Source organism: Merops nubicus, unplaced genomic scaffold, assembly GCF_000691845.1.
Source record: "Merops nubicus isolate BGI_N331 unplaced genomic scaffold, ASM69184v1 scaffold45812, whole genome shotgun sequence".
In the NCBI taxonomy this organism is placed as follows: Eukaryota; Metazoa; Chordata; class Aves; order Coraciiformes; family Meropidae; genus Merops; species Merops nubicus.
Genome location: NW_008595134.1, coordinates 1 through 23,770, shown reverse-complemented (window position 1 = coordinate 23,770; position 23,770 = coordinate 1). Strand labels below are relative to the sequence as shown.

General features: G+C 40.2%; 1 protein-coding gene across 1 annotated transcript; it reads right to left on the bottom strand.

The window, feature by feature from the left end:
* Window positions 1–8,480: 8,480 nt before the first annotated feature.
* Window positions 8,481–23,564, bottom strand: SLAIN2 (SLAIN motif family, member 2; the record flags this gene model as incomplete). Its single annotated transcript, XM_008935960.1, has 4 exons — window positions 8,481–9,151; window positions 10,631–10,949; window positions 20,700–20,837; window positions 23,205–23,564. Coding segments are annotated over 4 exons (884 nt in total), but the record flags the coding sequence as incomplete, so codon positions are not given.
* Between the last annotated feature and the right edge of the window lie 206 nt (window positions 23,565–23,770).

Below are 23,770 nucleotides of genomic sequence, written 5' to 3'. Positions count from 1 at the left end.
TGCACCAGGGCCGAAGCTGAACCAGTCCCTGTGCAACACAGGCTTCTACCTCCCAGTAGTTCCACCTGTGCGCTGGTGGTGGTTGGAGCTGGTGGCTCATCCCTTCGCTCAGGGAGTTCAGAGGCGCTGCTCTGGAGGTGGGCTGTGCTTGAGGGCTGTGCTAACTGCAGGGGGATCTGCCACGGGGAGAAGAGGGGGCTGTGTGTGGTGTGTAATCCACACCAGCCAGGAGAAGCTCAGTACAAGTCTTTTTACACCCCACAGTCCTGAGATGATCCTGTGTGGTGCTACACATTGACTGGGAAAAACCCACAGCCGTGGGAGAATATGTCTGACATCTTAAGCATTTCAGGAGTTTTAAATCCACCTGATTCTGAGTAAAAAGTCTAACAGGGGTGTTTCAGACTCTGTGATAAAAAGTCCTAAATCAGAAAAACTAGACAAGAAGATTAAAATATCAAAACTAGCTTTGGAGCAGTCACTGATAACTTGGGGTGCAGCCTGGCATCTCTAAGAATGACAGCTGACCTGCAGGAAAGATAAGCTGAATTTTATCTTGGTGGCTTTTTTTTTTGTTGTTTTTTTTTTTTTTTTTGTTTGTTTGTTTGTTTGTTTTGTTTTGTTTTGTTTTTTTGTTTAAAGTCACGTACCTGTACAACAGGTGGTTTTTATGGGCAGCTGTGCACAGCCTGGTCTTCCCTCAGCCTGGGGCTTTCCTGGCATAGACGCAGCTATTATATTCAGACAGGACTTTATGGACAATTTAGTGTAAGTTCAGGGCGATGTGATAAATTGAAGCTGAACTAGACTGAACAGACTGAACTTTGGACTGAAAAGCACAGAGAAAGCAAGACCTCCCTCTAGTGTTGAGAGTCCTGGGAAGGAAGTGAAGAAAGAAAACAAAAAACCCAACCGACCAAAAAAGAACACACACACAAAAATACCCAAATCAAACCACCAAACCCTAGAAATATTTATGAGAGTAAAAAGGGCACGAAAGTAAAATAGAAGGGCTAAAAGGTGTTCATAAATGGGCTATAAATGTAACCTACCTGTTGTTTTGATTTTTGAAATTAGGCTCTTAGTAGGCAGATTTCAGTGATTTGCTTTGGCAACTAATATTATTTAATTATCTTCCAATAAAGGAGATGCAGAAAGTGGGATCATACTGGTAGAAAGAACCTGAAAATAACTTGGGAGACTTTGGAAGGGAGAGCGGCACAGAAAAGTGTCCTGGGCGAGGGGAGGGAGAGCTGGGCTGAGCCAGGGCCCTGCAGAGGGGACATGGTCAGAGCCCCATAACAAGAACTGCTTGTTTTTCTTACTTCAGTTCTACCACTGTGGCACTTGGCCCAGGGAAAGGAGCCCTAGGCTGATGTGGCACCTCTGTCAAGGTGGGAAAATAGGGCTGAGCAATCAGTAAAGCCCAGTACACAGCAGCAAGCCTCAAGCAGCAGGTCGCAAGGTGTTTTTGGAAAAGGACTTTTGAATTTCTTCTGCTGACAGGGAGGCACTGGGCAGGAAGGCTGGCATCGATGGCTGGAGGGGGGTATCTGCAGAGGGCTGTATTTCACTGCCCTAGGCAAATTTTCATGTGGAGGTAAAGGTGAGAAGCCCACTAGATAGTGGTTAAATCCCTGCATTCTGCTCAGGAGAAAGCAGTCTGAATTTGCCAACCCTTAGCAGAGCCTTGTGTTACTGCAAGCGGCTTTGCTGGTGAGGGAGAGGCCGAAGCTGGGCTTGGGGTCTTTACCAGACCCGTGCTTTGAAGCAAGTCCCTTTTAATATTTTCACAGTGTGTTTGTGTACCTGGGCAATACCATGCCTGCTCAGTGGAGCTGATCCTGTTCCTGAGTGAATGGCAGCATAAATTCTGTAACCAAACCTTTGTTGATTTTTTTTTCTTTTTAAAGAAAAATCCCTTGACTCTGACATTTACAATAGACACTATCTGCTCTCTGACATTTGGGCTTATAAACCAAGGTCGACACAATTTCCATTCTTAACTTACCCCACTGTATCAGACAAGATATGAACTGACTGGTCGAGGCTTTCTCTAAAGACCATCACATCTGCCCCTCACTCCCAGCATGTGAGTTATGAAGATTGGTGCTTATTTCAGTGACAATGAACTGAGCCTCGAGAAAATAAATGAGGCATCCTCAGAAGGGCACGCCAGAGCAAGGAACTGACCCAGGGTCTCCTGTTGCCCACTCTTGCACCATAATTAATTATTTTTATTTAATTATTGTTTTATCCCACAGGTACTCAGGAGGGCTGCACACACTAAAGCGGCAGCGCTGGTTCTGCACCAGCAATGTGGGAGATGTTAGCAATGGCTGCTGTGGCCCAGCACCCTCAGCCTTTGGGGTTTTGGGGTAATGCTGTGACTGTGCTGCCTGCACAAGGGCCATCGTGTGGCTCAGGAGCTGCCGGTTCCCACCAGCAAGGCTGGGCATGGATGGAGGGAGCTGCTCCCAGCTGCTCCCCTGAGGCTGAGTGATGGTGGAGATGCCACGTTGCTGTTGCTGACATCCAGGCGTGGCTTCAAACGGACGAGAATCAGGACAAGGCTTTCATAACTCCTTTGAAGACAGGTCAGTTGAAGCAGCATTAACAGTGGTTTTATGTGTCTGCATTAGCCCCATGGGGAATGGATGAATAGAAACAATAGAACCTTGCTCTGGGCTCAGTGGTTGAGTGAGTAAATGTAGGGGTAAATGGATGACTGTAGAGCTGAGAAATATGAGGTTAAAGACAGCAGCTGAGGCAAAGGATAAAGAGCAGAGAGTTTGCCCAACCTTCCCCTACTCTCCTTTTCTTTGAGAAGAGATTTAAAACAGCAGTGTGTGCACCAGTAAAATTTCATTTCTAAAGGAGAGCGACAAAGATGTATTTCAGATGGCACAAGATCCTCCCACCCTGCTGATCTTCATTAAGGCAAACAGATCCAGTTGAAGGAGCAAGATGATGCACTGCTGCTTTACCTCAGCATGCACCCGGTTCAACAGCCAGTAGCAGAGCTGCCCTTGCCCTCAGCGGGATGCAAAACAGACTCCTTGCAATGCAGAGCTATGTCCAGCAGCGCTGTCTCCCGCCCGCATTTTGTCCCCCGTCTGAAGCACAGCGCGAGCGGCAGCGGCAGCTGTGAGGTGACACGGGAGTACTGATCCTGCCGAGTGACAGGGAGGTGAGGACCACTCCGGTAACTAAGCTTTCCTAATAGGTCGTAGAGATTTGTTTGGCCATAATGCCTGAAGGGAAACAAAAACTTGGGCAGAGTGCCTTGAGATAAATAGAGGAGGCTGCTAGGAGTTAGAGTGCAGTGACAGTGGGGTTGGAGCAGATGGCACCTAGTCCATCCGGCCCAGCAGCCTATGGCCAGGGCAGGGTGCCTGGGAAGATCAGGAGCCTGATCAGGAGATCAGGAGCCCAGCGTGCCCATCCCTCTGACCACACTCTCACCACCAGAATGTCACAACCCAAACATTTCTTATTCATCTATATGGCTTTCTGCTTAAAGCCACGCAGAGTCCTAAGTCAAGTCCCTGATGACCTACTCCCATATTAATAAGTACCTTCTCTTGGGCAGGACTGAGGCAGGGAACAATAAAAAACAATGTCCCTCCTTCATCTTCCTGTCACTTTACAGAGTTTGCATTAAAAAAAACCCAGACCCTAACATGGACCACTTTAATATCTTTGAAGACATTAACTGTCCTTCTTACAAAAACCAGTTGACTTGCTCTCTGAATGCTCTTTCCTTCAATGCAAAAAAACCCAAGCTCATGTAGAAACCAACAGAGAAGTTGTATTACTCGACTAATGTCACCAAATACTTTTAGCAATAAAAGAGGTATGTCAGATCAGGAAACTGGTGTTTTCAGAAATTAATTATCATTCACATGAAAATTGATTCCGTTAATTTCAGTTTTATCAATAGACACAAAGAGAGCTTAAAAAATACATCATGCTGAGTGTCTTCCAGCTTGAGTTTGAAGTTGAGCTGGGCAGGGTGGCAGGTGTTTGGTTCTTCTCACAGCCTTGTTGCTGGTGGAGTGTGGAGGTAGCTGGTATCAGGCTTCTTGAGACCATGTGCTGGGTAGCAGGTGGGGGTGTAGGGGGTTTAGTTCATCTGATCTGACAACAGTTGTTTGTACTAGCAAGGTTTTGAACAGCCTCTCATAGCAGTGCTGGGAAAAGTTGCCATTTTGGCTACAGTCAATAAAATGATGGCAAAGAGAACAGAGAAGAAGAGACAAGAAGAATTCATAGTTTGCATTCTGCGTGTTGCACGTGATCAGCAGAAGCTGAGTAAGGCCAGGGGCGGACCACAGGCACCGTCTCAGTAAGGCACGGACCACTCTGCCCTAACAGGCTTATTTTTTGAATCTCGCTTCCCGCAGCTGACAACAGAAGTACGCTTTCAGGGATCATTTAAAAGAAGACTCTAGGGGAGAAGACATCACATGCCATTCTCTTTCAAGCTTTATGTGGTATTACATAGGCTTACGCTGACAACAGGAGCTTGGATTAGAACAGAAGTCTCTTCTGTTGGTTTAGTCTTGTGAAAGACATTGCCCACTTTTGTCTCATGTGAGAGTGCCACACCACATAGAGGACCACATCAGCTTTGAAAGCTGGAAAGCCTGATTTACTGTATTTTAGCTTTCAAATTCACTGTTTGTAACAGGTGTGGGCCATGCTGCAAATTGAAAAATTGCTTTGCTGGTAAGGAATCCTTTTGGCCCCCTGTTCCTTTAAAGCCTGCTGAAGAGCTGCAGATTAATGACTACAGTTGTGTTTTCTGTACCATAAGTGCTTCAAGTAGTCACAACAGAGTTTATTGTTTAGTATACAAAGGACAGTGACACACACTACAGCTGTATGATGCACCAGGGCTGAAAATACTATGATAAAACAAAACAGTGGAAAGTGAGTCTAATGGAATCTGTTCAGAGAGAATCTGCTTTACCAGGAAAACATGGATACTCCAGCAAGCACCCAAATCCCAGCCTCATCTTCTGGAAACAAGACAACTGCCTGTAGGTGTCAGCATCATACTACAGAATGGCATATACCCAAGTCAAGAGCAAGTTGGGTGTGGTTTTTTTTTTTTTTAAATCAAAGCAACCGCACATCACACCTGTTTTACTCCAAAAGTAGACATTTATCATGTTTTAATACAAATATTTGAGAAGGAAGAAGTTTTAAAATGGTCAAACCCCCATGCTCTGCAGCCATGCCAAGACTTCAGCAGCTTCAGCCTTCTGCCTCCGTACACGTTCGTCACTCATTTTTTGTCGGCACTGCAGTCAGGCTGCTGGGGGGCAACACACTACCCAATAAAACATGACCTCAGCTTTCTAGACCAAACCCAAAGGAGCTGTCTGTGTCTGTCATCCCCTCAATCAAAGTAAGAGGACTGTAACTATTTTCTATCTTGCAATATGAGGATGCTAATTATAAAGACTGGTTTAATATAGAAGAGTTTGTTACAGAAACCTACTAAAAGAGAAGTGCAAAAGGCTATTAATTGCCTGGGATTTTGACACTGCTCTATTTTCCTGAAGGGGTGTGGGGCAAATGGGACATGACTGCAGAACTAAAAAAGAATGAAGGGAGGGGTAAATGAATCACATTTTAAGAGCAGTAGGTGTGAAGCCAGCTCTGCCTAAGTAGGTCAGCCAACTAGGGGGAAACATTTTAATCTACTGGATTAATTACAAACCAGGAGACTTTGCTGAGATAAACAATTAATAGCCAGCCTCACTCGTTAATTTTACTTAAATCTAGTTAAACAGATTTAAGTGGTCACCAGATAGAAGTAAACTTAGCCTAACTTTATCAATAGGAAGATAAAAGACAGCATTCACTGTACTATTGGGTGCAGTGCTTTGCAGCAAAATGCAGATTACAAAAAATTACCCAATTCAAAATGAACTTGTTTGTATGTGAGCCAAAAGATAAAGGCTTTAATATATGAGCTAGATAAAACATGTACTTAATTCAGAGAAGGCTTACTAGGTACGCTTTTACATTGCTCAATTTTCTGCATAATTCCAGCACTTTCAAAATTAAGAAATTATTTCATAGGGTGTTTTGAAGTAAACACGAATTCTGTAAAAATAGAAGGGCTGTTTGTATACTTAGAATGACACAAACAAACCCTTCTGGATGTTTTTCACAGAACTCTGAATTATGCACTGTCCTTCCAGAGCAGAGGCACCACACAGGTCTATCTCAGTTCAAATATTCTGTCAATGGAATCACAGATTTCACCTGAATACAGTGCTGTACTCGGTTCATGAGTTACAGGGTAACTGATATTGGCAGCTTCTGGCAAAGTGAATAGGATTCCTGAAAAACAATCCAACCAAAAAAAAGCCCTAAAATAATACCCTCTAAGTTTCTAAAAGCTTTTAAAAACAATGTTATAAAAATAATGATCCACGAAGTATTTTGTGGTAAGAATATTTTTTATATATTTTTTTTTACACTTTTAACACTTACAAAAACATTCAAACACAAAAAAAATTAAATAACTTTGGAAGCAGAAAAGTCCTTCTGCCTACACACATACAATTCCGAGCTGTTGGCACACAAAGTTATCCACATTCATAAAACCCTTACTACTATATCAAACATAAGTTAAGTAAATCATAGGCACTAGTTTATCAAATCCGTAATTCCACACTTCTGCAGTAAATCTCTAAACACAGAGCCCTACGTTTTCCTGATATCAATGAACTGGTAATGCACAAAGGCTTGCTAGTAAACAGTCAGTCTTGTCTTCTCAGGAAGTCATTCGCTGGATTTCAGGGGAGAAGAGCAGAGAAAAGAATCCCTAGAAAACTGAAGCTGAACTTACCCAAGGGATGAATTACCCAACTTAAGCAAACGCCTGCAACAGTTTGATGCAGCCGTGGTAAAACCCCCAATATCATCATCTAAACTGACTTGCAAAATCTAAAAGTTAATCAAGTATTTGATAAAATCCACCAGTTAAAATGCACCTTTTTTCAAAACATTGCTTTGTAAAATGCTGAAACATTCAGAATTCGGGCTTAGTGAGGATATGCGCATTTGATCTAGTCCTCTCTTCTGCTCAACAGTGACATGAGACACTGACTGACATCCATTCTCTGTGCCAGTGAATGACACAAGGCTAGATTAGTGGTATGTACTGGTCTCTACTGGTGCAAGGTAGTTTCTTTACCCCTGATGAAACCTTACTAAATTACAGTATATTTGATACCCTGACTTCAAAGTCTCAGCACAGATCTTGGTCTGGAGCGTGAAGTCATTCATCAACCCAAAGTCTGCTTGAGTAATTAGAGCTGCAAATTAGTCTCCACTCTTTCGTATTTGGCTTCTTCCAAGTCAAGTAGTATTGCATGGCTTTTCATCCAGACATGTGTTAATGCTGGCCTAAAATTCAAGTGCTAGAACTTCAGGATTAGTTATACTCTTAGGGGTGGGAACCAAAACACACCAACAGTTCCAAACTTGGATAGTAACGGGGTTGAGGCTACCTACCATCCAATCCAACTTGTAGTGTTTGTCAGTCACTGCACAAAGGATATACCATTCACATTCTCTTACTTCATCAACTGTACATCCAAAATACTGAAAAAGCGTCAAACAATACCCCTTCCGTTAACTAGTCCCACCCGGTACACCTTTAGTTACAAACAGTTTGTGTGATGTCTTCCAAACCAGAAAACAATAGTTCAAATCCTAAATACATGAACGAGTTGTTCTGAGCAAAATGTGTCAGAATAAGTTGGAGCCACCAGAGGACTTTAATAGCTTGTAAACAGACAAAGCAGGTTTCATACTCTGTTACCAGTAATGTTGAGATACACATATATAAGGCAAAGTACATATTTAAACACACTTACATGGGCAATATCTTCTGTAAAAATATTTACAATTTAAAATAAACCAATTTAAGAAATGGATGAAAGTAAAAAAATAGGATACAGAAAACTTCCTCATACCATGGAACATCACCTAAATGAATATCATTTGGCATCAAGAGTCAACTCATTACCTTAAAATTTGTATGTTACAAGTGCATAGTTGTGTTTCCTTCTCCTTAACTATCAGCATTTACAGTTGCTCCAGGCTGCAAGCGTAGCGGTATGGTATTACAACAAATTAACATTATGATTTGCTCTTTCCTTTGTAAGGAAGCCTGCTATAAAAAAAAAAAAAAAACACAAGTTTTCCCGAAGTATCAAGCTACGTGTTAGAAATGTGGCTATGATAGCAAAGGCCATCTTTCCTGAGCCAGGAACTTCATGGTTAGAAAGGCTGTACAACTGACACTGAGCCCTTTTGGCAACTGAACGTAGAGGAGCACGTAAAGCTGATCTATTGATGTAGGAAAGATGCAATCCATACTATTGCATTTGTGTGTGTATCTGCTACATTCAAACCTTTCATGTTAATAAAAGCCATGGCTACTACTTACTGTTCTGCCTACTCCTCCAGAGTAACTTCTGACCCTTCCCAAAGGACGCACGTACCACCTTCCCCAATGAGAACCTCATACAGTTGTTAAAAGCAATGTTTCACTAGCACTGTAGCAGTCTGCAATCAGAATATTAGCCCTGATTAACACAGTCTTGGTTCAATAGTACATAATCGCCAATCTTTCTGCTGAATTAAAACAGGCTGAAAATGAAGTTTTGAACAATGGAAGCTGATTGTTATACTTGCTGTTTTTCAAGATGGGCATTTCTTTGGCATTCGTTAGGTTTTTGCCCAGACATTGGCCACTGTCATAAATGCTCATATTGATACGTTTCTTAGCAAGCAAGAAAAAAAAACCAAACCACCCAGAACTGATAGCAATTTAATGTAGAAGAGATTGTATGACCACCAAACATCTGATGTTAGATGTCATTAAAGTGCTGCTTCGTTATCTCTGTCGGTTTGTGCTAATTAGAGACAGAGAGGTCTGGAATTTTTACAAATCCCAAAAGTCACATCTGAACAGTTTGTATAATCAAGCTGTCTTTTAGCCTGGTGAGGAAGCATCCATGGGCACTGGAACTTTGCACTAAGCTCTGCAGTTCAGTAGCAGCCATCTTTCCAACTCTCGTCTTTCACGTTGCTATAGGTTTTGGGAGCGGGTAAAGATCTAAAATAAAATGAGATATTTTTCAGTTTCATACATAACTCTTGAAGTCTCCATCTACAATACATGATTATTTATAAAATGTTTAAATTCTTAAAATATACGCTTCACTCATCTTACCTAAACTGTATTGTAAAGAAGTAAAACTCCCAATTATTTTCAGTTCCAGGTTCTGCGTTGTATCTTGGCAACTACCATGTAAGAAAAACATCTGCACCAACAGAAAACTTTCCGCTGTCATACTCTGTGAGAATACAAACTTACTCTGCTGCCACCTAAAAATATGCCCTTTTTTGAGTGATATATAAACAGGGAAATCCTTGTTTAAAGTATTACATCTTGCTTACATCAAAATCTTGACATTCATAAATACTACATTATGGCACTGTGTACATATACTGCATTATTTATGTAAGCTATAAAAAATAGCTGTGCAAGTCTAATAAGAGAAACACTTTTCTATACGACAAGGTGTGATTTGGACAACCACAGTTCACTACTATTAAGATCATCCTTTCCAAAACAACTACTTTTTATTACAGCACGTTTCACCCTGCTGACAGCACAGACCTGGACAGCAAACAGTCGGTGCTGTGACAGTCAGTTGTCATTCCCCTGCCCAGTGCTCACTGCAGAACAGAACTCTTCCACTTTGGTATCTATGGCTGGTTTATATTTTTTTTACAGTACTGGGGACCAACCATTTATCATTTCTGTATAAGGGGATTCTTAATATTTCTCATGGCTGACTGCTTCTTTTTGCCAGCTGGCTTCCTTGACACCTTCAGTGAACATTCACATCAGCATGGCATTAAGAGCACATATTCGAAATTATGCATCACTTCCTTCTGCTTTCCAGTTAATAATTGTATCTCTTGTGGTTGTTTTCCAAGACACTTTGACATTAAGCAACTTCTACAGCTAGGTGCTAGCAGAGAGATTATGTTTAAGCTGAAAATTCTGTTTTGTCCTGTGGGTTAACTGCATTGATTTTTATGTTAAATTTAGCAAACACTATGGATGCTTCCTCTGCCCTCAGATGTCTTCCTTCCTGAAGCTTCTGTCTGCCCAGGGAGAGAAACTGTTCTCAACATGCTTGACTTACGGATTACAAGAGGAAAATAGTTCTGACTTCAGAACGTGTCACTCAGTGGTATAAATGAATTTTCACTTGCTGGCTGTATTTTGGTAACATTTTCCCACAGCCTAGACTAAGACACTTTATTGACTTAGTTCAATATCTTTCATTATTCATTTCACTTTTGCTCCTTCACGTTCATACTCTATTTCAAGAATCTTTTTGTCGCAGTTTTGCTTCAAAACTGTTTTGGAAACACAGGCAAATACTTCACATGGAGGTCTCCATCTCTGTTCTAAAGATGTAAGATCAAAGTAAGAATTTCAGGGAGGAGCAGCACAAACAGTGAACGTGCAGAACTGATGACGAACACTTTGAACTCAGACTGCCTGTCCCATACTCACCTGCGAACAGGCTGTGCAAGTTTGCTACGAGGCACTGGGATGCCCCCTGTGGAAGGGGCACTGGGTCTGGGCAAACCACTCCTCATCCCCGCTGTCCCTGCCGGCCTGGTAAGAGTAGTACTGTTAATACTGCTGGCAGGGCTTGGCAAGCCTGAACTCTGGGCTGTAAGCGGCCCTGGTGAAGAACTACTGTGTGGCAGCTGCGTGGCTTCTGGAGAAGCAACTGCGCCGGGTCCGTGGTTACTAAACGCTTTCAGGGGCTGCCGGAGAGCCAGGGGAGACGGTGCTGCAGGTGAGCGGAATTTACTTGAAGGTGGTACTGGAAAACAAAACACAGAAATTACTGTCGAGCCTGAGTTACAGTATAACTGAAATTAAAACCAGGAAAGTACTTTATGTGAACATTCAAACGATATGAAATGTATAATGGAATACAGCCAATCAAGCAGCAATGAGAAAAAGGAATTCAGATGTCCTCTTTGTCTTATATTTTTTTGATATCATAACTCTAATGCCCCATTTGCTTGCTACAAATATTTATTTATCTGGATTTGCAAGTAGTAACTAAGAAAAAAGAAAATGAATGTATTTTTTAAGAAGAAATTTAACAGCTTCAGAAACGTGTGAACCTAATTCCCATCCCTGAAAGAATGTGTCAAAGAATACAGTGTTCTAGGGTGCTACAGTCTTTAAATAGATCTGAAGCATATATTTGCCTTCAATGATGAAATGCTGAGTGAGGCAGAGCATCTTAGGTGTTTCTTTTATGCTGTTCTTTTTAACCAAATCCATTGAATTAGAACTCAGCTAAACATATGGTCATACCCCAGATTATTGGCTGATGGCAAAAAAAACCCCAAAAGGTAGGGTCAGTCAACACCCAACACCAAAGAGATTAAGGTGCTTCTATGAAGCTTAAACCAGACAACTACAACAGTTTATGTCCTTCCTCTTCTTACAAACATTATCTAAATTATCAGTAGAACTCACAGCTGTATTAACAGACTTCGTATCTGAGTTAATATGTAAGGTCTTCATCAAGTCCTTTCTGGGAAAGGTTAGTAAACCAGGATATTCAACAGTTCTTTGATAATGCCAAATCTCACACACGGTTCTTCAGGAGTATGAGAAATATTTTCAAATGACACATAATGTAATCACTAAACAATGAACTAACCCATCACCTTACTACCCAAATGGAATTTCACCAGCTTTTCAAGCTAATTAGGGTGTGTCAGTACACAGTCAACAGGGGACAATCAAATCAATCAGGAAAGTAAAAATCACATTTACATTTAGTGAATCTGCACAAACTATTCTTTCCTCCACTAAACACCAAAGTTGTGCTCTCTTTGACAGACATAGTACATAAAGAAGATGGTCCTTCAGATAGCTTTTATTATCATTTTACAAGGTAGATACACTAAGAACATGATAGAGAAGATTAGTAATGATAGAAACATGGCATCCTAAGTGGGGTAAGGGGGAAGTGGTAATTTTTAGGTTTTATTTTGAAGCCATTTCTTATAGGGTATGCCTTGGAAGAGTAATATGAGCCTCATTACAGATGCAAATTGGATTTATTCCTTTCTAGATTACCCAAAGAGAGCCTTTTCCACTGCCAGTGATATCAAACACAGCCGCTCACAGGAAAAGCTGACAAAAAAAGGTGGCAGAGATGTCAACAATACATGACAGCTGGTAAGTAGTGAAGAGAATAAATAAAACCCCTTAAAATAAAAACCTTGGCATCAAGCCAGAGGATGGATTAAGGAAAGGACTAACAGCAGAATTACTGGACAAAAATAGCAGCGAAGTGTTCCTAGGACTGAGATAGATTACATATTAAAGTTTTTAAAATGTGACATTGCCTCTAACATTGGTGCAATTCAATCTGCAGACTTTCCAAGTGATTCTACAGTGCAAACATAGGGAGCTTTTACCACTCTTCTTCTCACTACAGCGCTCGCTTGGCACACAAATATGGCATCACTTTAGCAGCTGACCCACAGGGCAGTGCCAGTGTACAAAAACTGAATACAGCTTTTGCCTCTACAAAGCACAGCAAGGAAGGGGTTTTTAGGCACAGAATACAAACAATGAAAAGTTGTAACAGAAGAAAGCTTGTCACTTTCCCAGTGAAAGTAAGCATCCAGTAAATTAGTCCTCTCCATTCTCTCCAGCTTTCTGTTGACCATATTTTACCATGTGTCCAACTAGAGCTGTCAATTCATAAAACATTTCCTGTCAGCACAGCATTGCAGACATTGCTGAGAGCTGTATTCATTCCTGCATATAAAGGAATTAATTGTCTTCCAATGTGCTGGGACTTCCAAAGAGGTCCACATGATGCAATCCCTGGCAAACTGCCTAATAATTCTCTACATATAAAGAACTTTGTCTTAGAGCAGTTTTGGATATTTAATAAAGCTCAGTTTGGTCTGTGTGTAAGATGGGACCACAAAGAGTGAGGTGCTGCCTTAGTCGAAGACTTTGATAATTTTATACCCATGTCCACTATACTTGGGCTGGGTTTTTATACTTGAGTTTTTACTAAATGTGGGCTGATCCATGTTTAATAAAAGCTCATACAAGTGTGAGGGTAGGGCTTAACAATTTTACACAATTGTATCTACTTAGAAACTAAACAACTAGAACCAACTACAATTAAAACATCTGCCAACAATAAAAAATAAATAGCACTGTGTAGTCATGGCATTTAGGTTTCCCATCCTCTCTGGATTCTGCCCTGGACTGTGGGCATGGAGCAAGAGATCCCCATGTGGTGGATGCTGTGAAGCTACAACCTTTCCTGGCTTGCATCCCAAGGCCACTAACTTGAAACCAGAATCAGTTCTAATGCAGTTTTTAAATCACAGCCATCATGATGAGAAGATAGAGACCAATACAAATGAACAGGTGAGGGAAAACAATGGGAATAAACTGTTCTGTCACCTCAGTACAGGAAAGACATGGACCTGTTGGAGTGGGTCCAGGGGAGGGCAACAAAAATTATCAGAGGGGTCATTCTCTCCTATGAAGAAAGGCTGAGAGAGTTGGAGTTGCTCAGCCTGGAGAAGAAAATGCTCCAGGGAGACCTTATTGCAGCCTTTCAGCAGTTAAAGGGGACCTGTATGAAAGACAGGAACAGACTTTTTAGCAGGGCCTGTTGCAAAAGGACAAGAGATGATGGTTTTTAAACAGTAGAAGGTAGATCTGGGCTAAATACACGGAACAAACGTTATACAGTGAGGGTGGTGAAACACTGGCATGGGCTGCCCAGAGAGCTGGTGAAGTCCCATCCCTAGAAACATCCCAGGTCTGGTTGGACAGGGCTTTGAGCATCCTGATCTAGTTGAAGATGTCCCTGCTCACTGCAGGGTGGCTAGATTAGATGACCCAAACCATTCTGTGATCCAACTGACACTGTCTACTGCTGTATAAGCCTTGACAAATCTGTTACAGTGAAGTGAAGAGTTATTTGAATGTATTCTGAACTGTTTTACACAAAATGGTAAAAAAAGCCAGCATCTGTTTGTGAAAACGTCAAGCTATATAATGAATAGTATTTTAAGATACTAAATGCAATTGTTGTTCATAGTTGTTTGTTCTTTTGAAACAGAAGTCTTGTTTTGTTACTGCATAAGGCACCTATACTTGTGAGAATCGTGGATCAGAAGCAAGAAAATCAACACATCAAGGACTATAAAATAGCAAATAACTGTAAAAGGACATGTTGGGTCCTCATTTTCAGCAAGGAATGACAGCAACTACGAACTGGAATACGTAACAAGCATGTTGCACTGCCAGTTTTCTAAGGTTTAATAAAATTTCACCAGTAATATAAATTAAAAGAGAAGTTAATTTTCTGTACATTTCCACAGCTCCACACTAGGCCTATCCACCTAATAAGTGTTCCAGACACCCGGATGAAGGTGAAGTCATGGCCAACTGGACAAACAGCATGGAAAGCTTTGCAGAGGAATTGAGATAGTGGTTTTATGCCAAAGGAGAATATCGAGAGAATTTCTCCCTATTTGGTATGAAATATTATGAAGACTGTTAAAGAACTCCTATTAAACCTTGTGAATCTGTTTCAAGGACATTATACTAAAACTTTCTGCATGGAACAAAGTTGAGTCAAAGAAGTTTCCATTGTTAAACCACTGAGAGAAAGGTGTGCATTTTGTCAGCCACCCTCAGCATCTGCACGAAGGTCTCCCACAACCCCTAAAGGGTTCTAGCAGATACAGAGCTTATAAATCGGTCTCGAGTGAAATATGACCTTTAAAATGAAATCTTCTAGAATGTAATAGACAACAGGACCAACTATGCTTAAAACCAAAATCATGAACTTGTTTCATCTTAGTAGTGAAACTGACGCAGACACAAGGCTGCCAGAATTAATTAAAAATCAGTTAAAACTTGTCTAATTAGTTTAGAGACTCAATATTTCTTCTCAAAAAGTCAAAAACAAGCCAACTTCAGCTGTTAGCAAACCGAAGCATTATATACAATAGTCTCCAATTTCTTGAGGAAAAAAATACAAATCTAAGTTACTGTGTGTTGGGGTTAATCTTCCAGTTTTGAGATGAGAAAGTGCAAGCACTTGCACATGTATGCACAAGCTGACATTCTGTGCTGTTCTTCTCAAGGATAAACTCATTAGCTTTTGCTTCCAGCACAGTGATATTTTCACTTGCCTGCAGATTTTTGCACAATCAAAAAAGAATAATTTTTTTACAACTTTTGTTAAAAAACTGTCATTTACAATTTAAAATACTCCAATCCAGATGTAGCTCTAATGACTATGCATTCAGGAGTCTACTTTTCTAATTCAGATTTCCTTAAAATACACTAGGAGCCAATAATCCTTTGATTTTAATCTCAAAATAAAATCTGATTCTTTTTCCCCTACATAATGCAGGGTCGTATTTTTAGTGTTTAGACCAAAAAGTTAACTCTCATACAGCAAGGACCACTATGTTAATCTTGACATGCAACAGAAATTTTATTAATCTAGAATATGTGAGATTTATGCAGGTGAACAATTATCTGAGATTTGCTGGAGCTTGATAAGAGGTTGTAAGTTAATTACCTCCTTTTGTAGATGGAGTTTGAAGAAACTGTTTGGTTTTGAAGGCAGCACGAGGCAAATTTTTCTGCCTTTGCAGAGCTGTTGAAAGACAAGAAGTGTTATATTTGTCTAAGAAGATAAGAAAACTAAGTTTACTGGGAATTTCAGAATTGTATCCACTTGTGAAGCATCAAGGAAGAGAGTGAGTAACACTCAAAAAGCTGTAATGACTGTGGAAGTGGTGGGGTTTTTTAAATGGTGCTTGCTCTTAGTGGCAAGAGTTAGAGGAGCGTGTCAGAAATTTTGCAGTGCAAAATGCGCAGATTCTGTAAGAGTAAAGCTTCTGGGAGGGCAAAAAGCCCAGAAAAGCAAAAAAAAAAAAAATTAATACACCAAATGGAAAACAAGCCACCTAGCAAACATGCTACAGCAATGAGCGCAAGATTAGATAAAAAGATGAAAATTAAACTCCCATATTTGACTTACCAAGACTACACTTTTCATTTTAGCAGAATTTAAAAAAACCCCTAACACTACACAAAAGCATAAATCTTTGTCTATATGTGATCATAGAAACAAATTTTATTTTTCAGTTATGCAAACAAGCGTTTTGAGAGATGTCTGGCTTTCCAAAAGGGTATGCAGGAGGGCTCAAACTTAAAATGAAGACATAACAATAAGAATTATCAGATGCCAGCACATAGACAGCATGACAGAAATTGTTTTTTATTGCTCCTTTGCTTCTATGCCCTGCCTTTTTTACTAGTAAAACTCAAGGGCTGATACTGCCTTGAAATGACCTGACTACCTACTAGTGACCAAGAGAGAGGCCCATGTTCCAAGAGCTGCAGAACCTTGGCAAGGAGAGAATTACCTGTTGCCAGAAGGAAGGCGCCGACTCAGCGGAGTTTCACGGCAGCGTATGTGACAGGGGAGGATGGAAGCAGGCAGTGAAACAGAGCTCGGCCTGCACAGGGGCTCTGAGGAAGGGTCACGTGTGAATTAACAGCTCTGCTCACCTCCGCGCACGGAGCTTTACACCCGCGGCACGCTGACCCCACTAGGGAGAAGGAAGAAAGATGGGGGCGCAACTGTGCGTGAAGATCCTGACCCTGAATAAGGAAGCTCAGGAATCCTATCACCAGCTGGTGAATATCACTACAAAGAAGGTGGGGGAAGAACAGTTAGAATCCTAAAATTAGTTAATGGTTTTCTAAACTTGATAGCACCTAATAATGTCCATCACCTTTCCTATCCTTACTCAGTGCAAAATTCACAGTATGTTGTGAACCCCAAAAGTTCATCGTGAGTTACCTTCATTCTGGAAATATGACTAGATGGTGTATTCTTTTCAGTCTTAATAACTAACTACACCCTGTAATTTTCAACAAACAACAAAAAGGAATGGTTTTATATTGTTTATAAACATATGGAATGTATTTATAAACATGATAAAATACTATCTCTGGTTATTAAGAATACAATAACTATTCCTTCCACCAACTAGAATCTAATGCAAAAAAGCACGTGGTAACAAGCAATCCTTATTCAACTCCTGGCACATGACCTTGCTATGAACTTTTTTTTAAGGCATACCCACAAACAGCCAATTAAGTACAGTAAGATGTTTAAAAATGAGCACAATTCCTAAGAATTTAGTGAGAGAGACCACTGGCCAGAGTGTTTCTGTCCACAAGTATTCCATTTTTTACCGAATCAGTGTTTTTGTTTTACCATACAAAATGAAAAACAGCTTCTTCCTTCATATTTATGGTCTTGAATTTAGTTTGCCCTAATTTGTTCAGTTAAACATGTCACTGCACATGACACTATGTTTCTTCCCTCATCATTATTTACACTACTTAAAAGTCAAAGATGTGGGATGATATGGAAAGGATTTAAAGTGCATATATAAAATTCCTTCCTTCTCAGTGGAGCCTCTAGGAAGAAAGACTCAATAGCTAAACAATTCTGTGCACTGAATGGCTGAAAAGAACTTCGGGCAGTGCCATCTGGGCAGTGCTGAAGAAACATGCAGTTTGAGATAAGCATGGAGTGCAGGCTTAGCCACTCTATTTGCTGCTCTTGAAGTGCTCTGTATTCTATTACAGTACCTGTCACAAATGGTGCATGCTGAATATACACAGTTATGTTTGCCTCTGGTAACTGGAATACTTGGTTTCCTAAAAACACGCTCTTTCTTCGTTTACCCTCAACATGCCAAGCAGCTCGATCTTGTCAAGCAGACCAGTTACTTTACTGATAGTTTGAACAATCTATAGCCTAGCTCTGAAAAACTATTACATTTAGCTCTGCATAAAGGTTTAACATCCATGTGATCGTAGTGCCAGGTAAGTATCACACACAATCCACTAGAAAGCATGTAGCTCCTACATGGAAGCCACCCTAGCTCTACAGCTTTGCACCATCTTTGGTGGAGAAACTAAACGTAGAGACATTCTATCATTCTAAACAAACACTTTGAAAGATATCTGTTCCTTGGAGAACAAAAATATTGCTGCATATTAAAAAAAAAGTACTCTCTGCATGGAGAATCATATAGAAACAAAGATTCCAATATTCACAACTGCTATTCTGTTTAATCTCTTTTCAAAAAGAAACTGGCTTTTTCACCACACTACAGCTAAAACCTAAAAGGCCAAACATTTTCATGTTTTTCAGTTGTGCCTCTAAACGTGTCTTCCCTCTACTCTTCAAGCAAGTATTTACAATTTGCCTATGTAATCACAACAGGAATTGTCTGTTCAGAAACTTACTGGATTCCTAACTCATTTTTGAATGCCAGCAACCATAGCAAGTTCAGTATCGCAGCCACAGCAAATGTGCAGGTAAATTATAAACAGCAGATCTTTGACAAGGAGAAAAGTAGTGACCTCGGGTGGCAAGCCAGCATCCTTGCAAAGGCAAGCTCATGCAAAACTAGCAGGTGTATGAGGAAGCTTCAAATCCCAAGAACCAGAAGTCATTGCCAAGGGAAAACAAAAACTTGCTGCAATTTAACAGTGCTTTGTGCAAGGCGACAAAATATAAAACCAAGAAAACAAAAAATATACAATAAAAAGGACACAATTCTGGAAATTTTTATACAATGTACAGTTTTGAAGAAGGTTTTAAATCCAGACTAAGCAAAGATACTTACTCATCGACTTCATACACAAACCGTTTTACGATTGTCAATAGCAAGACTCTGACAAACATCTGTAAGAGCAGGGAAACTGTAAAAGCTAGAAATCTGGCCTTTATTAGTGATATTTAACTTGCATTTAAATGTAAGCTGGTCTAGAGTGGTTCACACTTTGGGAAGGACTTCCATGAGGGGCAAGCAAATTTACCTAAATTTCTGTAACTCTCAGTTAATCCACAAGTTGAAAAAACTTTTATGTATAAATGTAAGTCACACTGCTTTGGATACTGCAATGAACTAAATATTGAGACTTTTGCTGTCTGATCTTTCCATCAAGTTTCACTGTGAATATACTGTTAATACTGTAAATAGCCTCGTAGGCAACTAAGCTGCCCTCTGTGCTTCTTCCCTTCCCAGTTCACTCAGTTTTAAAACACCAAATAAGTACAGATTTTTACTAAAGATATTCTTTCCTTCATTTTCATTCAGGTTATTTTGATCACTCCTCCTATCACAAAAATAACACAGCTGGAGAGCCGCTACCCAACTGCTCCGAGTGCTTTATAGTTTGAAAAGTCTGCCTGACAGTCCTGCATTTGAACTACACACATGCCCTTTCAGTTGTAAATCCCACCTTCTGAGTGCTTGTGAAAGGTGGAAAGGAGGTGCAAGGTGAAGGGATTCTGGGTTACCCTACATGAACCATCACACAGTCACACTGTCTCCTTTGACTGCAGCATCACACACCTGGGGCCGATTGTCTACACAACCCTTACATCTGATCTGAGTCACTCCAAAGACAGAAAGGTACTTTTTGGGATGGTCTGTATTCCCTATTTTGTGTTTAACTCTATTTGGATGCATTAACACACTGTTTTGCAAGGACCAGTTAAGAAGGCCAACTAGGTATGTCCTTATGCCTTTACTTTTTAAAGGATTAAAAAAAAAAATTAGTTTCATACACAAATCCTATCTTACATTTCCTGTCAAATATTTAGATTACTGATGAACTTTTATCATAGAATTTCTATAGTTCATAGCTCTACAAACAATAATATTCATAATATGTTCTTCCCTTGAAAATGTCACACAAGGTTATTAAATTCTGAAACTTGTAAAATAAAATGGTCAGGAAACATTTAAACAACAGGAACTGTCTATAATGAGATATAAAGAAATACTGACTATTTAAGCTACATTTGCTTTAGCTTCTTTAAGGTCACCATTTTCAAGAGGCTTGTGAGATTAGCAGCATTCTCCTATCAGCAGTTCACTTTTGGATACACTAGCAGCCACTAGCCCAGTGGTGGACAACTTTCCTAAGAAGTAACTGACACTTAAAAAAAAGTAAATAAAATCTGCAACCGAACATAAAATTTCCAGGTGGCAAAAAAAAAGACAAAAAGAAACTGCAAGCAAGGGTTGAACTTGCATGAATGTTTTCAGATCAAGTTTCACTAGCTAAAAAGTAATAAACATCATCTAGGTAGATATTTTCACAGCCTAGTAAGTTTTTGAGGTCCGAAAATAAAATCAACAGTACATAGCATTATATGCTCTGCAAATCACAGAAAAACAGTTTCTGAAAAGTCTAACTACTGTATTCAAACTCTTCATAGTAATTCTACATACACTTTTAGGAAACTAATGAATGCTACCTTAATAAGAGATCAGACAGTCTTGAATATAATCACTGCCAGATTTGGTGTACCAAAACAGCAGGTTCACACAGGTATGATTAAAACCAATCCAGATGAGCACCTCCAGCGTGGCAGGCAGTTTTTCTCTTTGCCATGAAACTGGCTCAGCTCTGACACGCAGCCTAACACGTCACTGCAGGTACTTACTGGCTGAGGCCTGAGGCTGAATGCGAGGTATTCCTCCGTTTGGCACTTGGAAGTTGGAGTCACTTCTGCTGTTTTTCACAGACTCAGCTTGGATATTGGATGTCCTGGACAGGTTTGGAAGACTACGCCTTAGTTTTTCTGTATGAAATAATACAAAGATACCACAACATGTAGTCTGATGCTGGACAGAGTTTGTGTTATGAACCCACAGTGGAACCCAAATTTAACTAACACAAAATTAACTGACACAAAATGTTAGCCATATAAATCGACACTGCAGTTTAAAAGTGTATTTTATTACACTACAGTTCTTCTAGTATCTTGAATGAATGTTCTATATTATTCTCAGATCTATCACGTAGTAAATATATAAAATGAATGTACATTTTTTACCTCTGGTGTAAAAAGTCAAGCATAGCATGTGCTGAAACTAAAACATACCTGGATTATGATTCTATGGGTTTTATTCTGTTATAGAAACTGAATAAGCAAACCTAATTTGCAGCTTTGCACAGTTTTTGAAGTCTTGACCTAAGAAGTAATTTATAATATAGAATGCTTGCCTGAACATTTAAAAAAAACCCACAGTTTTTGTTTTTATTTGAGTCAATTTTTGGGACTCCCTAACCAGTCCCATATCAATGCATTAAACATCCAGTAACAGCCACCCACTTGGGAGGAAACTCTTCATACACAGCATTCAAAATTATTGGAGTGTCCAGCTATGCTTCATTTTTCACATGGCTTGACTAACTATTCAGCTAATACTGGTTCTTCAAGGGTCTTCTAAAAATTGTAACATTGCTTACAAAATACAAAAAGATGCCATTAAATATTTCTCAAATCTAATGACATTCTCTGTATCTCCAACCCACATGGAGCTGCATTGATGACATACTTTGGACAGAAGACTGCAGATGCCTTGTCAGGATGAGTGGCCAACCTGATTCTGTAGGGGGATGCAGGAAACAAATATGCTAACCATGCACAAGCACTAGCAATGAAACCAAAAGTAAGAGTCTTCAAGTATTCCTACAGGTATATTGCATTGCTTTGCTCTACAGTTGGTTCATTGTTGAACTGTCAACTACATTTCCCTCTAACTGTTCTAGAGAAATAAAAAAAATCCCAAATAACTTTTTATCTGCTCCAAATATGCAAGCATCGTGCAGCTGCACAAAAAAAACACTGCACAAGAATTCCTTGGAAGTGTTTCAGAAACACATGATTGCATGCTCTATTTTGATCCCTCTGGTATGTGGGATACCAGATTTTGGTACCTTGCTTCTCATGGGATATTTTTGTTGTAGCTCATCTCGCATGCATTAAAACTTTAACGAAAAGAATGGGAAGCAAATTCTCAACTAAGTCACAACATAATTGATAAGCTTTTGCGTTATACATTTTTCTATTTACCTAAAATCTCCCCATACCACTATTAGTAGATGATACTTAAGCTGACTCTTCCAAAGGCATTCTTTAACAGCTAATTAAATTTGCAGGATTATCTTCTTCAATATCTCTAGCCTGGCACACTGAATTTCCTAATTAAAATTCTAAAATTTCTTAGTCAGTGAAATTCTGTAAGTGGCATTGACCTCTTTGCTATATTAGTGAGGAAAAAAAACCGCACCAACCAACACCACGAAAAAAAAACCCAAAATAAACCTGCTTAAAAATGCATTTCTACATCATCTCTATACAGACATTTTGCATCTAGCTTACTTAAAAGATGAAAAAAATAAGGTGAATTCTTAATAGCTAAATGCATACTCCTTCTGAATTTAAGATTTTATTTGCCAGGTAACAACTAAATTTCTTAAAATGGGAATATGGTTGTGAAATTTCAGCTCAGTTAGAGGAACTTCTGCCAGATTGGTACCAGGAGAAAGTGCATTCAAGAAGAAGAAAAAAAATCATATCATGATTACATTACTTTGTTCTATGCCAATATAGCACAATTGTGTCAAGTTTACTGCAAGCTTTATTTTTTATTATAAAGCAGTCTGCACAGCTTTGAGATACCTAAAATGTCCCAACAAATCCATAACTTAATCCAATACTTTTAAGGCTGCGTTCATGCTCAAAGAGTTCAAAGTCCTGCATTGCCAGAAGAAACCATACATGTATTTCACAGGCTACAGGCATGCATAAATTGCCACATTAATCTTATGTGACCCCAGTTACTCTCCCTGAATTTTATTCTATCATCTGCAAGGTGAACAATAGTTTCCCTTGGGCTTGCCTTTATTTTAGTGCATTTGCCTGCCAAAGATAGAACTTGGTCACCACGAAACTCAATTACACCCAGAGTGACTGGGTAACACCTAAAATAAATACAAGGCTATCAACTCATCTGACTGCGAAGGCTCCCCAGCAGAACCAAAGTCTGCTTGCTCTGCTGCTTCTTCTACAACTGACATCACACCACGTTACACCGTGCACTGACCAAATTCCTCTGTTACACAATGACTTACGCAGAGAAGTTGAGACAGGGCTTTTTACCTTCACTTTTGACACTACTAGTCTGCAAATCTGTAGGATGGCCCTGAAGGGAAAGCCGAGGCTGCTGCAGGCGGCTGATCATGGGCTGGGGCGACGCCCGGCTGTACTCTATGCTGCGAGCGGGCGAGCGGGAGCGGGGCGAGTTCCTCGGAGACTGCTTCGGTGAAGGCCAGGGAGAACTACGAGGGGATGGTGAGAACCTGTTAACAGCAGGGTGGACTGTGTGATGCATGCCGTCTTCTTCATCTTCCAAGCTCTGCGCATCGAGCTCCTGGTCGCTGAATGTGCCTCGCCTTGTAGAATTGCAGGAAGAACCAGAACTGCGCCGAGAAGCGCTCGCTGCGTACTCTTGGCGGAGGCCTGGCAACAATGAGAACGTTGTTTACTTGCCTCCGGCCCACAAACGGTTCAAAGTAGAGACAGCACACCCAAATATCTACCCCGTGCTCAAACTCAAGTTTGACTCCTTTTACCTGAGATATTAAATTAATTCCAGATCAGCACCAAAAAAAGTTATCGACCAGCTGATAACGTCTTGAAATACATAGGTGAGCTCGTCCCTTTCC